The following is a 20,369-nucleotide window of genomic DNA, read 5'->3' as shown; positions in this document are numbered from 1 at the left end:
TAAGAGCACAGTCACCATAGTTCCAAAGCTAGGAGGAGAAGCATGCATAAAGTACGGAGGATGGTACTTCCAGGAAAACTTCTACTCCGGACATGGACAGATATATGTTCATATGAAATACCAACACAATGCTCCCAAAGCTTCTGACCATCCAGTCACAAAAGGATCTTCACAATGAATAAGACTTGACGGACACCCGTTATCGACACTACTTCCACTATTCATTAATGGAATCTAGGCTTGGAGCGTCTGTCATAATAAAGGGAGGGCAAAGGCACCCACTCTACCTTTCATCTACCAATATGATTAAACCCATTGCAAGTAAAACGTGTATCTTGAACAAAAACAAACAGGTTGCCTGGTGCGACATTATTACGTCTGATTAGAGTTGTGGATGGAGGGCCTTTAATGTGGTTAGTGTATTCTAAGCAAGCTGATTGACCTGTATAGCACGAACTTTCTATTTAATCAATGTTCTAATAGAAATTTGTGTCTTGTATATAGAATTTTTTTTTTTTTTTTTTTTTTAACTCAGAGGCTTCTACGTTCGCCCTTCACAGGCCTCTGAACTTATTGTATGTACAGATCACTTGTGTATTGGTTAACGAGTAGGTCTACCATTATTCACCCTCATATGCTGGAGGGTAGGCTAGTATTCTGCAGTATTACTATCCCTCAATGAATTGACAAAGAGTGCCTTTTGTTCAATACAAAGCCACAATATGTTCAGATGGTGAAGACCCCCATTCTATACAGATCCTCACACAGTCCCACAGGCCGTCTTGCTCTTGATATGGGACTGTGACTCGGATGAAAAAGATTGACCAGGGGGTACTATACCACCAAACGACTTATTTTAAAACCCTCAATGGACATGGCGCTTATTTGACACTTCATTCTGTGCAACATTAGGATTTTAGTAACAGCCCAACCCTGTTGAAGTCCGCAATGACGAAACGAGTTGGCTGGGCTGATGTGCTATTGTTACAATGAATAAACTTCAATAAGGTGGACTGAAACTCCCGCACAAGGCTCCTCAGGAATTTGATTGGATATTTAATTGTGAACATTTGATGATAGAGCATTGCATGGAACCTGTTGTAATGTTGTTAAATGGGTGAAATGGATTATATAATGTTATGCTCCTTTTCATGTAGTTGATTTTGGATTTTCAGTGACCGAACAGCAGTGGGGTCACGATAAGTTGAGCGTAGGCAAGACATATGACAACACTATTATACACTAGTGCAACATTCGATGGCCCACACTGCTAGTGCATCTCAATTGTAGACTTGAAACCATTCGCTGCTCCAGACATTTTAGAAAATACAGTATTGCTCCACTTGTAGACATCAAACTGAAAATCGGAACAGATTATCTCCCAACTAAATGTGGAAAACCTAGGAGATTGTGTGGATATGCTCTGCATTAAACATTTTTGTCCACCACAGTACAGCCCAAGATGAGGATTTAGGCAATCTTTGAAAGACAAGAAACGCATCCTGTTCAAATCCTGTTTGTACAGACCCGTAACTTTCCAGGGTCGACGAGCAGAGGTAAATGTACTTCAAAATAAAAAATATATTTTTCAGTGTCAATAAAGTGTGTGAACTGAACAAACTCAAGTGAAGAAAAGGGACAAAAAATGTACCTTGTATGTAAGGGTATTGTTTTGAACAGCACAGCAAATTGTAATAAATGCTATGCAAAAATGTTTTTGTTTTTTTTTAAACATCAAACCAGTAATAAAATGCAATTTGAAGCAAAAAAACAGCTTCCAAAATGTAAATTGTAGTAGAGTATTGAAACGTAGTTAAATACTAAACCGTTTTGAAAAGGAGCCAAGTGAAAACAAAACATTACCTCCTTCCACAGACTTGACTGTGGCCCCGGTGCTGTTCCAGGTTGTTTTGAACCCAAAGTCATGGCTGCTCCCGGGCGTCTGGTTGATACAGACTCTCATGTCACTGTACTGGGGCTGAGAAATAAGATACAGCGCTTCAGTATCGGGTGTCTCGGGATCCCACACGAAGGAAAGCCTGGCCGCAAAATAAGTGCAGCTCGGTACAATACAAACTTTATATCGAGTGGCATGCAGACAATTGTCAAGTTAAGATATATTAGTCATAACATCATGTCAACAATACTTTTCATGGAGTGGGTTTTACTTTTTTCAAGTTACTTGTAAGAGATCTTTTCTTTATTTAAAACGCTGCTGCCCTGTTCATGTTTCCCAACGTTTGTGACAGTGGTATCTAAATTATTACATGCTACCGAATTTGTAATCTTCAATATTAATTGCTGGGGGTAATGCAAGTAAAAAATATTTCTATCAGAGAATAGCAATGATTTGAAAAAAGAGCTCCGATCCAGGCTACTGTGCACTCTTAAGCAAGCCCGAACCCAGGTGTCCCCTTTGCCCCTTACCTCTGAATACATATTTGCTATGGTGGGGTACAACTGCAGTGTTTTTACTTTTACATTGCTCTATAAATTAACGTGGTGCCCATCAATAGATTTTATAACCTTTATACAAATACCCTGGATGTAATATGCATCGGGCCCTGCCCGGTCCCTCCCCTATGAATGGTTTTGAACAGCATATTTTCCTCTTCATCTCTGCATATAGGGTTGGCATGCATGATTTATGCAAAACTAGTTTGCCATTAGCACAAGGCAACAAAACAGGAGGTATTTACCCTGAATCAGAGTCAGCAAAAATAAATGTTGCCTAAGAAAACATAAGTCAGATGGAGTGTAGAAACAGTCGGATGGAGTGTAGAAATAAAAGCAGAAGCATACATTTATCACTACCGTGCAAGAGTTAAACCATGGGACTGCAATGGCACAGGCTAGATGGATCTACTACTACTAAAATTCCATCTTCTCTGGGTACAAGATATATTTTTATTACCTTCTGAATATGAAAACACAGTATGGCATACACTTTATATGCAGATGCTCTGAGATTTATGTATTGCTACTGTTCAGCGAGGAGAGAGGTATCAGGACTACTCGATGCTCCACCTTTCGTGAGTTATGACCCCTCCCTCACACACAACGATGATTATATTCGTCTTCTGTATTAGCCCAAGACTCTCTCTAATAACATCTACCAGTGAACGGTAGGCTTAACACTTTTTTAAATTATCTAAAAATTAAAAGAGTGCGGAGGCAGGACCAGGTGCATCTATCGAATTATGCAGCAGCATTAATTACCCCCGCATGCCATTCCTCATTTCTATATTTCTGACAGTGAGTAAAGCTCTGATCTAAGTTGGTGATAGTGAGCAGCTCTATGTAAAAGAGGTCTACACAGAAGTGTACAGGAATAAATATTGCTAACAGATAGGGTAGAACTCATAGTTGCAATGTGTACAGGTTTATGAAATTAAACTGCTAGATAGAAAAGCATGTTCGAGAACACCTGAGGATTTGCTTTCTGTGAGAACTTCGCATAGTAATTCTACACAATGTGAAGCAGGTAATCCATAAGACGTGACTGACATGTAGGGTTACTTTAAGGGGCACGGTAAAGTTGGAGACTGTGGCCCAAGTTAAAAGTCCAGGAAGAGAAATTCCCTTTGTTCACACAGCAGAGATGTGGACATTAGTACCGGTCATCAGAACTACCTTCAAAGATGACTTAGTGTTTCAAAAAGAAATCTCATCATCTTGAATCTGTCCCAACACAACTTGGACTCTTGACATCCAAGCTGCCCTGACCCTCTTTCTTTTCAAATGAGGCGAAGTCCAGAAAGAAGACAGATCAAGTGGCCAGCCACTTACGAGTAAGCAAATAGTAATATACGTTCCCTCACGAATGAGAGAAAGAGAGTGGGTGAGAGGGGGGAGGGTCAGTTAAGAATCAGGGGGAAACAAGAAAGCTAGCGAGAGAGAGCCAACTGGGCACCAAGACTAAGATTTTGGTATACAGTCTTGGACCGTGCATTGAAAGCAGAAGGATGGGTATCTAGAAAGTCCAGTGACAGCGGATAGCGTTGCTTCTTGATCTGGGATGGGAAATAGAGGGAGGAAGCACTCGTCATTATAACTTATTATAAGCGAAGGGAGGGAGATCAACAGCATGCACTTTTAACAGCAGGCTACTATTTAATGAGATGGACTTTAGTAAACCGCGAAAATCATTAGATGTCTGGAGTTTGACCTTTGCAAAAATGGGTTTATTTTGTGGAGGCTCCTGTTGAAGAAATACGTAAAAATAACTTTGATAAAAAGCGATTTTTTTCCTGTGTATACTTTCAAGCTAGTTCTACTTTATCTTTTCTACTGTTTACCTTTCCACTGCTTAGAATTCCAAGCACAAACCAATCTGTAAATGACTTTAAAAACATCCTGGTGAGACTGCAAAAGAGAAAAATATGTATCTATATATAGATACTTCACAGCAAAATGCTCAGCACTGCCCTTTCTATGGTGAGCTTGAAATTTGTACTGGGGTTGATTATAGGTCATTAAAGTACCTTTTGAGGCAGTTTGGGGGTTTGTTTGCAGATACCATGTCGGCAGACCCCACCAACGACATCCTCTCACTCCTTTTCTCCTACTTCCCATTCTTTAAAAGAGCGTCCAGGACATCTTAATTGCAGCTTAGGGGTCATAGGGTCTATGCTCAAATGACACTCGCACCTCACCTCGTAGGTATGACCCTCAGGCATCTAACTAAAGGGCTAAACAATCTAAGGTACATGGTTTGGCCACAGAACAACCAAATGCCCTAACTGCAGCCCTACAACTCACAGGTAAGTTGTCAAACACGCCAAGCACCACCCACCCTCCTCACTCCAGCTCCTTTACACAACTTCTAGTTCCCAAGACCACGATTCTTCTTCCCTATCCGTTTCGGTTACTGGATGGCCTAATAGCCCTGAAGTCCGCAGTAACTCCGCCGGCAGAGACAGCGAGAGGCACACAGGTGACAGTCCAGATGCACAGAGCGAACCCTCTCAAATGACCCCCACTGATCTCATGGGATCTTACCCTACCTACTAAGGGTAGTTCTACTCCCTACATTTATACGGGGGCACCAACATTTTCGGGCCACTGTAGATACAACTTTCTCACTCTGTCCTGACGTAGTGCCCTTGATCTCCCCCTGAGACCATTAAAGCAAGAAACATGTTGACCAGAACACATGCCCACTAGGGAAATATAGTTACCCAGCTACCAAGGGACATAATACCACTTAAAGCAGCACCATACACTTTGTTTTAATAATGACAGAGGGATCACCTTAATAAAAATTAATCACTCTCCCTCCGGCCATTTTTTAATACACCTTCTAGGACTTCCCTGCCACTTACACCCACGCACCCATAAGGTTTCATCAAAAGATCTCCGAAAAAGAGATACTTGGAGGGACCCGTAGGGCATTGCAGCGCCAGCCCGATGAGGAGCAAAAGCCCAATGATGAAGCATGACATCCTTCGGGGTGTATGAGGGCATCAAGAGGAGGACACACTGCCCCCCACAATTAGAGTAGCACACGACGAGAATACCTCTTCTCTTCTTTTCTCTCTCTACTTAGAAACGGTGACTCCACTTTGGTATAAGTGTCCAATTAAAACCAACCCTTACACACACACACCTCAACCAGAGGAGGTACTTTGCTTCCGGGTACAGGTGGTCACCGGAAAGGAAACAAAAAGAAAGCAAATCACCGAGACATCAAATAATTATATAGATATTGGATGTAAGTGGTAGATATGAACCACAAGAAATTAAAAATTCAGCAAAATACATGACCGTTATAAGTATGCCTGTACACAAGGACTTCAAATTAAGCTTCTTACAATAGGTATTTGAGAATAGAGAAGCAGAAAAACTCTTCCTACCAGAAAAGAATCCTGTAAGGCTGGGGTGTGAGGAGGCTGATCATGTATTGTTCAAAGACATGAGCATCAGAGGATAACTTGGAAGAAATCCTCCAGTTCATATGTTATCTACTGAATGACTGATTTCTCCTCCCTGGCAACATGGTTAGAGAAGCCTCTGATTCTGCCACAAGATAAACAACCACCGGCCTGGATTTTTGCTGCCAAGTCAGATTGATATTTAAGTGGAGCTCAAGAAAAGTTGTATATCAAATACAAAAGCAGCCATTGCACCAATGTTGTACTAGTTAAGCAAGTCATCTGATGTAACATTAAACAACGACTATCTATGAATAGTAGCTGTCAATACCATGCCTCTAACCACAATGTGTACATGGTTCATGTCTGACCTGAGATTAAAAAAAGATAATCCATGAAGCCTTTATTACTTCTTATGGAAAAACCTTGCATCTCATTGGGATAGTTACCACCACATAATTCACAACAACCTGCAAGTGCATAGGATTGGCTCCACTTAGGATCAGATCTGCATTAGCTCGACAAGTGCTGCACTGAAACAATCCTCTCTAAACCATCCAATAACATTGCCTCCTTGGCAAGTGGAACCAAAGTGGGGGCAGCAATATTTCACCCATTTTCCTGAGGGTTGCACAAACTTCAAAGAACTGAACTAAAACGTAAAAGTCCACACGCGCCATTTCAACCAGTGCTGCCTGAATTTAGCAATCATTTGCTTATAACTGGAACAGGGTCAGAATACAGGACAAGGCCAAATAGTGTCTAAGACAGGATGGCTGTACTAATTCAATCCAAGTCAGCTTCACTGCAAGAGAGTGACCTGCTGGTTTGTCTGCTTTGAGTCAGACTGAGGGTGAGCAACCAACACTACATTGAGTCTCATCACCTCAACTGCTGTAGGGTGAAAAAAATAAAATGCACTATTTTGAGATGTAGTTCACCTGTGGAAGACTTAACCACATTCAAGGTTCACAAGTCTGTCCACAGAAAAGGGAATGAGGTATTTTTATAGTCACTGATGGGGAGTTAACATTAACACAAGTAAATTCTGGTGGGCAATTTGGGTCTCAGTAACGTTATTAGTTTGTCACTGATGGTTCTTTCAATATATGCGGGAGAAGGACATGTACAAGACAAACAATATGACTCAAAGCAGAACAGCAGCTGAAAGCATTTTAAGGCTTATCCACCCACACTCAGTTTGAGTACAGGGGCAATGATGTACAAGCTGAAGGCCGAGCAAGTTACATCGAAATGACAGCTTGAGCACTGATAGCAAACGCTCAGCTGGCCAACACTTTCTGAGAGCAAGAATTCTTCAGAAAGCAAACAAAAGTAGAAAGTAAACCTGAGGAAGTGCTCTGATGAAAGCCACAAGGAATGGGTAAGGGCGGAAAAACGCACTGTGATAAATCATTTCAAGGGATTCAAACGCTAAAATACACGCTTTCAGTGTGCAAGTGCTACATTTGCAACAGAAATATAATTCTTATTCTCTCTAAAAGCTCTTTGTCAGGTTGTAGGAACATCACGAATGTGTTGCCCAGTGGCCCCCATGTAATGTTGGACATCTCCAGACAGTCCTGCTTTTTAGCCAACAACACTCTGCACGACAGGACTGGCAGCTTTGCTTTTCCTAGTGCTGGTAGGAGCGGACCATTCTCATAACAATTCCTGGTCAGCAAGCGCGAGCTAAAAGCCTTGCACAGCTGAAGGTACCACAAATCGCTGTGAAGCACATGGTAGGTGTGCTACTGTACTCTGAAAATACAAGGCAGTGGGTATGCGCATTTGCAAGGATTTGAAACATGTGCAATGGCATTCTTGCTAATTCATGCAAATTGCATTAAGCCAAAAACATCTCCCTAGTGCATCATGGATGGATGAACGGCTACCCCTAAAAAATCCACTATGTATATGTACCTCCCTAGTGCCTGAAAGCTTCACTGCCAATGGAGAAGAAGCATCAAAATATTTAGGCTTTATGTACAGAGGTGTAAAAGATGGGCTATGAGATTTAAACCTCACTACAAGGATCCAAGCCCCCATCTCAGGATCTCAGGATCGACGACTCCATAGAAGGTTATTTAGGCTGATGGAGTAAGTGTGCCACATACTCCCACGTGTTAACATCCCAGTACATTGAGCACACACCTACCATACAGGTCAAAAGGTTCACTCGGCAGCAGGGTCGGCTCAGTCGTATTTCCTTCTGAGGTCTCCAAGTATTTTACCCATCACAGCTTTCTATATATATTTTTTCAGTATGTGTCCAATGCAGATGCAAGTATTTTATATTACACAAATGATAGACGAAGAGCTGGTAGAAACCGTGCCAGTGCAGTGGAGGACCTAGGAACATCTGTATAACTAGTTGTTTGTCCGAGTCCACAATTGCACACAGCGTAATGCATTCAAGGGTGATAAAATAGCACCCTTGGTTTACTTAACAATAACACCTACAATGTTGCCTGTCCTATACCAATGGAAAAAAAGATAAACAATTTCTGCAAAATGTTTTCAAAGCACCATGCGATACCCTCACACTCAGTCCAGATGCCTAAAGCACAATAACCCTTAACGACATGATTAGATGCAACGATAGATTCAATATCTTCCCTAAACCCCTAAAGTCCATAGTAATGTATAGGTGCAAGACTTCATAGCTAGGCCATTGTTTACTAAATGGTGTTACTAAAAATTACACACATGCTGGAACTCTAAATGAAAAAGGTGTGATGAAAAACTATTATAAACGTACCTGCGCCCCTGAAACCTTCCTGTCTGGGAGGCTTTGAACACTCGAAGATGAGAAGGAAATTAAGTCAGGTTCCGGGTCAGATTTCACATCCGTTTTGCCTACGGCCCAATTCTGGGATGCAGCATAGGAAACTGGCTTTGAGGACACTGGCATCACGTTCTCCTTTTCCTCTTCTTCCGCGTCATCCTCCTCACTTTTTACTGAGCTAGCTCCGTGGTGCTGGGTGGTGGATCTGGAGAACGGGGTAATGTTGACACTGTTCGCTTTGCTGATGCCACTTGCCACTCCGTTGTACCTCCGGGAGTCATCCATCTACAATTCAAGGGTTCGTGCATTATTCATGTGAGGGCGGCCTGCTGTGCTAAGGTCAGCAGAGAAGGCTGGCTGACAGTAAACTGATGCTGCCTCTCATGACAACATCAACATCTCGCTTGCGCCACACTGTCTCACACACTTTAGAGAGACTACTACCGATACTGGCATTTTCGGGTATAACACTACTTTGAACCCCTTACTTTTCCTCCACAGTAAACTCTGGAATCTAAAGCGATTTACACTCCCAAAGTCAAAAGCAAGTCAAAGTATTAATCCAATGTAGAACTGCAAAGAGGCTCTTATTCAATATACACAATTGCAATGCTTGCAAAGTCCAAATGCAACCTAAACACAAGACACCGATGAAAGAGGGAAAGCTCCCTTGAAAATGTTACATTTGCTTAAGTTAAGGACACACAAAACCGATGAAAAATGTCACAGTAACAATGGTCAGTCATCCAAAGGTACACTAAGGTGCTTTAAGCCTACCGACAACTTACCGTAGAGGGCCTTGGGATTGTGGAGAGTCCCTTTGAGCGGATTCCGAACGGTCTCGCAGTTACCACAGATGTTATCCTAGCTGCATCGGTTTTCTGGTCGCTGCTGGGGAGGGAGGAGGTAACTCGAGCTGGTCTACTTTGTGCATTTACTGAATAGTGCGTGGATAATGAGGCAGGTTTTTGTTCCTCTAGTGGGCTTCTGGTTACACTGGGAATGGGGTCCTGCTGCTTTTGAGGCTGCAGTGAGCTGTAAGTTAATTCGAGCTTCAAACTACGAGGCATATCCTCGTCTAGTAAGTTCCTCTTTTCTAGTGCTGGCTTAGTGGAAGAGTTTTCTTGTCCTCTGTACACATCCTCATTCGAAGAATACAGACTGGTGCCTCTGGTATTTGGCCGACTGTTTAAGTAGGGGTCTGGGTTCTGTTCCTCTAGGGCCATTTTGGTTACAGTGGGAACATGTTCTTGCGGCTTCAGAGACTGATGCGTGCCAGAAGCAAATTCAACTATTAAGCTTCGTGCCGCGTCCCGCTCTGCCGAGTAGCCTTTTTCTGTTGCTTCTTTGGTGGGAGATCTTGCTTTCCCACGAAACACATCTTCATTAGATGAATAGAGACTGTCTCCAGCATCCGACTGGTTGTTTGTGTAGAAGTTCATTTTGTCTTTTTGCACCGTCCTTTTGAGTTCAGCTGGAGCATGGTCTTCCTGCTTTTGAGACTGCCGCATGCTGTATGTAATTTCACTCTTTCTGCTAGAAGGCTTGTCCACTTCAATTGTGTAACCTTTTTCTAGGGCAGGTTTGGTGGGAGCACTTTCATGTTCACCAAACACATCTTCATTTGATGAATATAGTCTCCTGTGCCCTACACCCGACTGGCTGTTCAAGTAGGGGTCCTGTTCTCGGTTCTCTCTGAGGGAACAAAAGAGGATTACATTATCAACACCGAGTGCAAAATGGTGGCACTGCAAAATGACATAAAACTGTGTGTAACAGTAAAATAAACTGTAAACGGAACTTGAAAGGCGTTTCAGCCTTGCGCAAAGATACAAACGATAGTTTGGCAGAGACATTGGTAAAAAACTGAAACTGTCATTATTCTTGTAGTTGCTGCATTATTAACCAGACATACAGTACAGAATGCTAATTAATACAATGCACCCAACATGGGTTATTATTCATTGGCTTCAATGTTAATAATGTTACAAACCCATGGAGGTACCATGGCAGTCACCCCTCCTGGCCTTCGTCCTTAGCAATCTGAGACAATGGAATTCAGTCCTAGAACAGTAGATACTGGTGGCACTTTTATGTATCCGATTAGCTAACCCTCTGGGACCGGAGTTGGATATCTATGTTTTAAAGGATTTCACACACCAACGCAAAGTATTTTTAGTGTCTGAGCACCAGAACATTAAGGTTTGAGTACATGTTTCCTTGATAAATGTTACTCATCGGTTTTTAGCACATTAGATGTCCCAGGAAATCAAATATGTATCGCTTACTCTTGTTGCAACTGCAGTAAGCAACCACATTCGACACACGATAAAAGGCGTCTAGAACCAATCCCCTACTCTATAAACGTGCTAAAAGAGTTTTGTATGTGAGAGGGAGGAAGGGGCTAGATGTCCCATGTCACCCTGGGTATTTTCTAACACATCTTCTCTGATACTTTTGTGGAAACTTTGCATCCAGAAGGGCAGATCAGCCAATAAATGCTTGGTAGTGTCTCTGGCTCCTTGTGTTAAATAATTAAATCATATGTGAGATTTTCAGTCCTGCCACAATCTCCAAGCATATATAACAAAGTGAGAGGCACCAACAAACAGGTGAGAATGGTTTCAGCAGCCTCGGACCGATGGCAGGAGAACAAGGATTTCATGAAACCAAGTTGGCTGCGTTGCGTGGCTTCCAAAGCTGTTACTCTAATGTAGTCCAGCCAGGGAGACTGACTGGAAGGGGTGGGTGGTGCAAAGAAGGATTAACGAGCACGTGCTGCTCGTTGCAAAGGGTGACCCTAAAGCAGGCTTAATTGCTGTCGCTAGAATTGGGAACACAGTGGTAGCAAAATACATCCCCAGTTGCTTGAACAAGATGAGATTTAATGGTGTTAGGAAAGGAAAATCAAGACCTAAAATAAAATGAGGATACACAGCTTATAGGGAAACACCAGATCTCTACGTAGCAGCAACAGTAACTTGACATGGATTAACATCCTGCATCTCTTCACCTGGCATTTTCTTCCATTATCATCAAGGATTTTATACCCAAGGGTGTAGGACAGCAAAGTGAATTATGCATGTCCAATGGCATACGAAGTGAAATGCAAAATTAATCCCTCATTCTCTCTCTTTCTGTAGAGGCCTACATATTTCAATCCAGCCTGCTCAACTAAGGGACAATTTCTCATTAAAAAAGGCTAGGCACCATGGCCACATACGATGGCCGATGGAATACTGCTTCATCTGGCGTGTTCCCTCGTCAAACATACATCTCCCGCTGGAACCATTGGAATAACATTGGTGATACCTGCATGTTCTATTCCTGACAGAAAAGAACCAAGTTGCCAATTCCTTGCAACTCAGACACCCGACTACCTCCTGCAACAGAATGCACTAGTACTTAGGTGCCAGGCTGAAAAATGTACCCGACAATCATCCACATCAGTGATCAGAATCTATCTCTAAAAGTGGCGGGCACAGACACCATCTGTTACTCCCTTATTCCATCCCCTGTAATTGAGTAACCTAGCAATCAAGTAACAAACTTGAACACCAAAATGTGACCAAGAATAGAGAGATAAGGGAAGCGTGGTTTCCCTGGCCAGCATCCACTATTAAACATACCTTTAATTTTACAACGGGAAATCAAGGTAGAAACCTTGGAGGATAGGTGACAAATCACCCAGAAGAATATTTCACATTACTCTACATGAGAACCCCTGTTACAACCTGGGTTGGGGAAACCTGATTAAACATCAACATCATCTGGTTGAAATTGTGTGCGTATACTGTTTATACTGTCCCTCGTACCATTTAGAATAATAATGACAAGAGTATTTCCCACCCTTGCCACAAAGTAGTGCTCAGGGGTCAGATTATGTATTCAGGTGGGTGTGCTCAGGGGCTCCAGGTGGCAGAGAGGATTACGTTAAAAAAACTCTGCATCACCCATAGGGCACTCCTTGACAAAGGACCTCTGATCTCCCGCACACTGCTATCTCCTTACCTTCCCAGGAGAACTTTGAGATGCTCCATAGCTCCGCTAGCCACAGTACCTAGGGTCAGAAAGGCAAAATATGGAGGCCTGTCTTTCGCTTACAATGCGGCTAAACTTTGGAACAACCTCCAAACCTTGTCAACTATTTACTGAAAAAATATTACCTCATACACTGCAAAGCAAGCACCCCCTTTGAGGAGGAATGATGCACCAAACAGCCAAGAGCATGTGGTGAGAGGGAAATATTCCTCTGGGCCGAGCTCAAGCCCATTCTACGCGTATATTTTAGGGAATTGCTAACAAGAGGTAACCGACAGTAGCACTGTCAGTACATACATACAAATTAATATAAAATGGATACTTCTTTTTGTTACAACTTAATTTGAAAGTTCAACTAATTAACCAATGGCGCACAAAATGTTAGCTACAACTAATTTAGTTGAGAGGTGTAAACTAGTATATTTTACTAATGGGCTCGGACAGCAGTGTGACGGAAATACTAATGAGCATGAAAAAGTATGCTCGGCTGCACCAAACCAGTCAACATTAAATAATATTTTTGCTTGCTTAGTAATTTCCCTCCAAAGCGGAGAACCCATGAACCAAACAAGTTTATCTTCTACACTCATACAAAATATAAAACCCTCTGTGAAATTCGCTTTGATCTGCTGGCTCCCCAATTCCTTGTGGTACATTGTCAAATTATTTGAATTCTTTGTGACCTTAGTGCCTCACGATTCCAGCCCCCGGGGGAAGTTAAGGTCGCAGACGAGTGTTCCCCGGGGCACTTCGCGCAAGGCCGGAAGGACAAGTTGGGGAGGGGGTGACGGGAGTAAGGGAAGGGGCTGAAGTAGGAGTGGGTATAAAGGTGTCAGGAAGGGAGGAGCCGGCCTCTTCCTGACATCTAGCAGCACCAGGAAGGTAGGAGTTTTAAGTTAGTAGTAGTGGTTGAGGATAGAGCCAATATTGTTTTTGGTTAGCGTGAGGTATTAGTTAGAGCAGCCAGCTCGCAGTAGCAGTTCAGGCCTACCTGGGTAGTGCGGTCAGTGGAGCCATGGTGACACCCGACGGCAAAACGGTGTGGGCTGCCTTGCTGGTGCTCAGTCGGGATGGGCAGACCTCCTGTGGCGTTGGACCAGGCTTGGGTAGGAAGGGTCCAATCCACACGGTCGGCATTGAGCAGTGTGGCAGCAGCATGCCTGGATGAGCTGCCACGTGCCGTGAAATCTGCCGGAGGACGTGGGCGGGGACAGAAGAAGGATATCACAGGAGCCAAGCGAGGAGGCAGGAGGGAGAGCCCGCCCCGCCAGCTTCCCAATGTGTCTGCGGAGGATATGAAGGTGAGCAGGGGTGCGGGGCTGAACAATAAGGAGCCGGCACCGTGAAGCACTGGCACCAGCAATAAGCAACTGGAGAAAGAGCTCCCAGGGGAGTGAGGACCAATAGACCTTTCGAGGAGGCCCCCCACCACGGAACACAGGAGACAGCGCGGATGGCAGCCTTGGCCCGCCTTGAATAAGTCCAGATTGGCTGGGGCCCATGATATTTCATGCCACACAGATTTCACAGACAGGGATAGGGAATCGGCGGTGGTCTGAAAGAGAATACCTCCACACATTGTCTAGTGGGAAAAAGCCCAGAGGGGCTGGGACACATTCGGCTACCAGTCACACAGAGCCCTCAGACACTGCATGGGACATTTAGGGTTCGTACTGGAAGGAGGTGCTAGGGTAAGGAGTCCCCCCCCCCCCCGGCGCCCCCACGTTGCCCAGATGGAGAGGCATGGATTTGGAGGCGCGCATTAAGGAACAGCGCCGAATCATCCAGGAGTCGGAAGAGTGGTGGGCCAGGATGTGCAAAGCCAGGGAGAGGGAGGAGCAAGCACCCTGGGGGTGGGGGTCTGCTGGCAAACAGGGTGCAGGGGTATAGGAGACAGGTAGGGGGGCTAGTGGGGGCAAGTGGGTCTGGGTGGAGGATAGTCACCCCTCGGAGAAGGGCAGAGGGACAGCCAGCCCGGAGAGGTTGGAGCAGCTTTTGGAGGGGCGGGGACAAGACCGATACGTGAGTCCGGTATGAAAGGGGTGCCGCCAGCGGAACGCATGACGAACCCGGGACTTTGCCCAGAAGCAGCAGTGGGGTCAGCGGTGGCCTGCCATCCAGCGAGGGAGCGCGCAGTGAGCACAACAGCGAGGGATTGCACCGGGAAGAGTGGCATGAGTACGAAAGGACAGAAGAAAGTGGCATATGATGAGGTGTGGGGGACGGTGGAGAGTGAGGCAAAGATAGTGCTGGATTACAGGAATGAGAGCAAAGTGCGTGGTGATGAGGAAATGATGGCAGGAGGCTCTGGGGCAGCGGAGAAGGCAACCTGGAAGACTGGTGATTTACAGGAGGCAAGTGCGGTCAAAGACCAGTCGAAACCCATGGGGCAGAAGAAGCACAGCAGCCTGGGCAAGGACAAGGAGGCCCAAGGAAGACTCGCAGGGAATGGGAATTTGGTGGATGGCATGGGACGGGGGGGGACAAAGGTGCGATGGAAAATCCTGCCGCTCGGTGGGAGTCGGTGATGGGACAGTGAGGGATTTGGCAGAAAAGAAAGGTGCGGCGCCTGTACTGGACAAGGGGAAAAGCGGCACCAAGTGTTTAGTAGGCGCGAGTGTCCAGACAGACTAGGTGGAAGGGAACAAGGGGGGAGGATGAAACAACGGACGATAAACACCACAAGCAGTTGCCATGCATGGGGCTGGCGATGCCATTAGGATCACATTTATGAGAAAAAGCAAAAAACAGGATACGGGAGCACGAATGTGGATGTTTTCAAATTATTACATAGAGCGATACAGGCGAAGGGAGACTCAAATGAGGAGGAATAGGAGTTGACAAGAAGACTGAGGGTGCCCATTAACATGGAAAACTGGACCTCCGCTTTCCTGAACTATGCCAGTCTTTACTGTGAGAAGCACTTGGATAGGGTGATTGCCTTACTGAAATACATGGATATTATCGTAAGGCACAGATACATTTTGGGGGGTTTGCCTGGCTGAGCTATGATGAAGAATTTAGAGCCATGGTCGGTGTCAACCCAGATAAACCTTGGGGCAAGGTAGAGCAGGAGCAATAGATGCAGAGGATGCCCTTTATACAATCCTCGGCATCCACGCATACGGCCAGCGGCCTGCCAGGGACTTCCAGGCGCATCCTGCTCAGCAGGAGTTAGTGGGTCTGGTTTCGAGGTAGGAGGATCAGGTTTCACACCAAAACAGACAGGCGCCACCATGGGGGCATGTTGGAACTTTAATAAAAGATGGTATTCCAGGCACCCATGTACCTTTAAGCACGGATGCGCCACATGCGAGGGGAGGCATCCACTCGCACATTGTTTCACGCCGGCCATCCCAGCTGAACAGAGGAGGGCCACTAAAGGACGGGGGCAGTCTGGGCCAAAGGGTCCCTACACCAGTTAGGATTGAGGCCATGGGCCTGTGGCTCCTGATTTACCCCGACAAGAAGGCAGCGCTACGGATATGGTGGGGATTCATCAATGGTTTCTGAGTAGGATACCAAGGTCCAAGGGTGTGTAGATGGGTGGAAAACTTAAAATCAGTTGAGGAATTCCACAGGTGGTAGCAGCGAAATTCAGAAAGGAAGTTGAAGGTGGTAGGATTGCTGGTCCATTCACGGAGAACTTGATCATCTCGCCTTTAGGGGTGGTGCCTAAAAAAGAGCCCAGGGAGTTCAGGATGATTCACCACCTATCTTGGCGAGAAGGAGTGCCCATTAATGATTTAATTGCAGAAGAAGACTCCAGGGTGCTGTATGCCTCAGTGGATGATGCCATCCGCTTGGTGAGAGCGTGTGGGCAGGGTGTGGAAATGGCAAAATGTGATGTCAAATCTGCCTTTTATTTGCTACCCATACACCCAGTGGATTTTCCGCTACTAGGGATGCCATCTGAAGGAGCCATATACTTGGACAAAGTTGTGCCAAAGGGCTGTGCAATTTCGTGAGCCCTGTTTGAAATGTTCAGTACCTTCCTGCAGTGGGTCTTCACAAAGAGCAGCGGTAACCGGGGAATGTCCCATTACATGGATGATTTTTTTGTTCTCAGGGGCAGGAGCCTCTTGGGGATTGTGCGAGGGAACGACATCACTTTGAGGAACTGACAGGTGTTTTGGGTGCCCTTGGTGCCAGAAAAAATTACCAGGCCCATGTGCGGATTGACCTTTTTGGGCATCGATCTGGACTTGGTACACTGGATGCCCGGGCGCAGCTGCCTAGGGAAAAAGTGGAGGACATCCAGGCCTTTCTGCTACGGGTGATGTGTGAGAGGAAGATTGAGTTGAGAGCGGTGCAGAAGCCACTGGGCTTCCTGAACTTTGCATGCAGGGTGGTGAGAGCGGGGAGAACGTTTTGCAGGCGCCTAGGCATGGCCATGTCAGAAGCAGTGCTGCCACACCACAGGGTGATGATTTCGCTGGGGTCAGGGCAGATGTGGGGGTGTGGCAGAAGTTTGTGGATGATTCCAATGGTGTCTCATTGGATTTTTTTCGGAGGAGAACACAGTCTGACAGGCAGGAGCTTCAGGTTTTTGACTATTTTGGGATGGGCGATGGTGCGCATAGAGGCACACTGGTTGAGGCAGGGACGTAGTATTGCATTCTCTGAGTTTTTTCCACTGTTAGTGGCATTGGCAGTCTGGGTTGCTGAACTGGAGAATAGGACGGTGCTGTTCCATGTGGACAACATGACAGTGGTAGAACTGGTGAACAGGCAAAAAGCGAGAGATTTGAGGGTTTCGCAGCTGTTGCGAAGGTTTATGCTGCTGTGTTTAGGCCGAATGTTCTGTTTCATGCCAAGAATGTACCAGGGGCTAGCAATGACATTGTGGATGCATTGTCTCGTTCACAGTGGCAGCGATTCCGCCGTTTGGCGTCCAGAGAGGAGGAATGCAAGACGGAGTTACGGACAACATCCGGGCCTGGGGGGAGTGAGAGTGATAGGCCTGGTCAAGAGGTCTTTGGGCGGAATCCACAAAACGGAGCTACAGACTGGCGTGGTCTGTATTTGGGGAGTTTATGGGTCAATCCATAGCTGCACGGAGCCGTACGCGACAGGACACTGTGCAGGGAGTGTAGAGTTTTGTGTTACATTGCATGGATAAAAGTTTATTCAGATGACAATAGCAGGAAAGCTAGCGGGGATATCATTTTACAGCAAGTTATATCTAGGTTTTGATCCCGCTAAAGATGAGATTTTGAGCAGAATATTGAAAAGATTGGGGACTTAAACGAGGGGGGCCGGGGGTTGAGTTGTTGCTAGAGTTATTGGGGTTTTTGTCAGAATGCAGTTACGACCCATTTGAGGTGTTGATATTTAGGCTATGTATGACTTGGATGTTTTTTGGGGCTTTTCGGGTATTGGGAGGTGCGACTGGACCAGGCTCGATTGGGGATCTGGCTGAGTCCCTCTAAGGCGGGCAGGGGGAGATGGGTTTGGTTGAATTAGAGTGGTTGCGGTGGCACTTGCCCGGTGCGTGAATGGAGGGATTATGTATCAAGACCGGGAGGTCCTTTAGCAGGGTTTTTTTGCAATGCGTCAGGAGGACGGGCAACAGCTTTTTAGCTTCTAGCAGTTTTGCGCATGGCACTACGCAAGGTGGGCAGGGAACCAGCCGAAATTGGCACCCCTTCCTTATGAATTGGCGCTGCTACAGTGGCGGCATGTTTAGGGTGGCCCTGGGGCAAAATTCGCCAGATTGGAAGATGGATGTCCATGTGCTGCACGAGATGTGTGCAATTAGGGGTCTAGATCTAGGAGTAGAGCAGGGGGAACGAGGTGCTACTGCACGGGGGGGGGGTTCTTTAAGGTTAATTCATTTCCTTTATATTGTAGGATGTGTGAACGCCCCAGGAACCAAGACGGTTACCTGGATCGTGGGACATTCTTCCATCCACTGGGCAGCCAAATAAGCGGAACAGCAGGTGTATGGATGCAACCTGGGTTTGAGAAGCAGTCACCACGAAGTGTTTTGGTGGGGTAAAGGGGGAATGCGATGGGGGGCTTTATTGCCTTGGTTGACGAAAATGGTACAACAGAGGGGCTGCCCAGACATGCTGGTGATACACCTGGGAGAGAACAATCTAGTGTGTTTGTTAGGACTGACACTACTTCAGCACATGCAGACAGATTTGGAGGAGATAGAGGAATTTGGCTGTAACATGCTTAATATGGACTGAGTTTGTGCCTCGCAAAGTATGGAGGGAAGCTGTCAAGCATGCAGTCATTGGAAAGGCCCGCAGGAAAATGAATAAAGCGATGAGGGTTTTCTGCCAGACAAAGGACATTAAGGTGATTGCCCATGCGGGACTTAAGTTGGAAGAGCCATTATTGTTCAAGGATGATGGGGTGCACCCTTCGTGGATGGGGAACGTATACTACATGATGGAAATTCGAGATGTGATTAGTAAGTTATGAAATTAGTCCATTTGGTGTCGAAGGGAATACTGAGGATTGGCGAAAGGTACACAGGAAGGGTTGGGGTGGGGCAGTTAACCTCACTACGAGGTTTTCCTAGTTGGCTGTACTTTGGAGGGGTGGTGAGTCACATAAGGGCAGATCCACCACTAAGGAGGGAAGGGTGCACAGGTGACTGATGGCGGGGCGCAGGATGCAATGAGCACGGAAGAAATTCATGAGAGGATGTTTGGCGGGCAAGTGAAGGGGAGAATGGGGATAAGAAAGAGGTCACAGAATGAAAGGGAAGGAGCGAAACAGTTTAGATGGTTTGAGAATGGCTGGGGAGAATGAGGTGCATGGTTATGATGAAGTTATATATTTTCAGTGATCTATTGTTAATAAAGTTTAACTGTTGCAACCTTGTCCTAATGTAATGGCCTTTTATGCTTCAAATAACAGCATGGAGTGTGGTTATTGCACAATGCCGGCCCCCGGGGAAAGTGAATGTCGAAGACTAGTTTTCCGCTGGGGCACTTCACGCAAGGCCAAGGTGGGGGAGGGGTCAACGGAGTAAGGGAAGGGGCGGGAGTAGAGGTGGGTATAAAGGTGTCAGGAAGGGAGGAGCCGGCCTGTTCCTGATACCTAGCACCTCCAGGAGGGTAGGGGTTTTAAGTTAGTCTACACACCCACCCACCCTACACGTTGTAGGACGGTACGGGTGTAATGGTTTAGCATGCCAGTTTAGGACAGGTTGCGAGGCATAGGCCTTGCAGTACTTTGGAGGAGTGGTGAGTCACATACGGGCGGATCCACCACTTGGGGGTGGGGAGGTGCACAGGTGACTGATGGCGGGGCGCTGGATGCAATGAGCATGGAAGAAATTCATGAGAGTATGTTTGGAGGGCAAATGAAGGGGAGAATGGGGATACGAAGGAGGTCGCAGAGGTAAAGGGGAGGAGTGAAATAGATGAGATGGTTTGAGAATGGCTGGGGATAATGAGATGAATGGTTATGATAAAGTTAAATATTTCCAGTGATGTATTGTTAATAAAGTTTGACTGTTGCAAACTTGTCCTCATAAAATGGCCTTTTACGCTTTCAATAACAGTGTGGAGTGCGGTTATTGGGCAATGCCACGTGATGGCTGCCTATGTTGACATTCTGAAGCGAGTTCCTCCACCTGCACAGACAGCACTCGTGGCTTTCACCATGACGTGCACAGTGACATAAAACATGTTTAAGTAAAATAA

At 45.7% G+C, this 20,369-nt stretch overlaps 1 protein-coding gene across 18 annotated transcripts in view; it reads right to left on the bottom strand.

Moving 5' to 3' along the window:
- The window catches only part of LMO7 (LIM domain 7), a 516,155-nt gene that overhangs the window by 75,271 nt on the left and 420,515 nt on the right, over positions 1–20,369 (bottom strand). For all 18 annotated transcript variants that reach the window (XM_078657448.1, XM_078657449.1, XM_078657451.1 and 15 more), the window contains 3 exons: positions 9,450–10,356; positions 8,635–8,946; positions 1,864–1,978 (listed from right to left, as the gene is read on the bottom strand). In XM_078657448.1, the coding sequence (XP_078513574.1) occupies positions 1,864–1,978; positions 8,635–8,946; positions 9,450–10,356 (1,334 nt within the window). The remainder of the gene's footprint in view (positions 1–1,863; positions 1,979–8,634; positions 8,947–9,449; positions 10,357–20,369) is intronic.

The sequence above is a fragment of the Lissotriton helveticus genome, chromosome 8 (assembly GCF_964261635.1).
Source record: "Lissotriton helveticus chromosome 8, aLisHel1.1, whole genome shotgun sequence".
Lineage (NCBI taxonomy): Eukaryota > Metazoa > Chordata > Amphibia > Caudata > Salamandridae > Lissotriton > Lissotriton helveticus.
The sequence above is the reverse complement of the archived record's forward strand: the minus strand, read 5'-3'. Positions and strand labels throughout refer to the sequence as shown.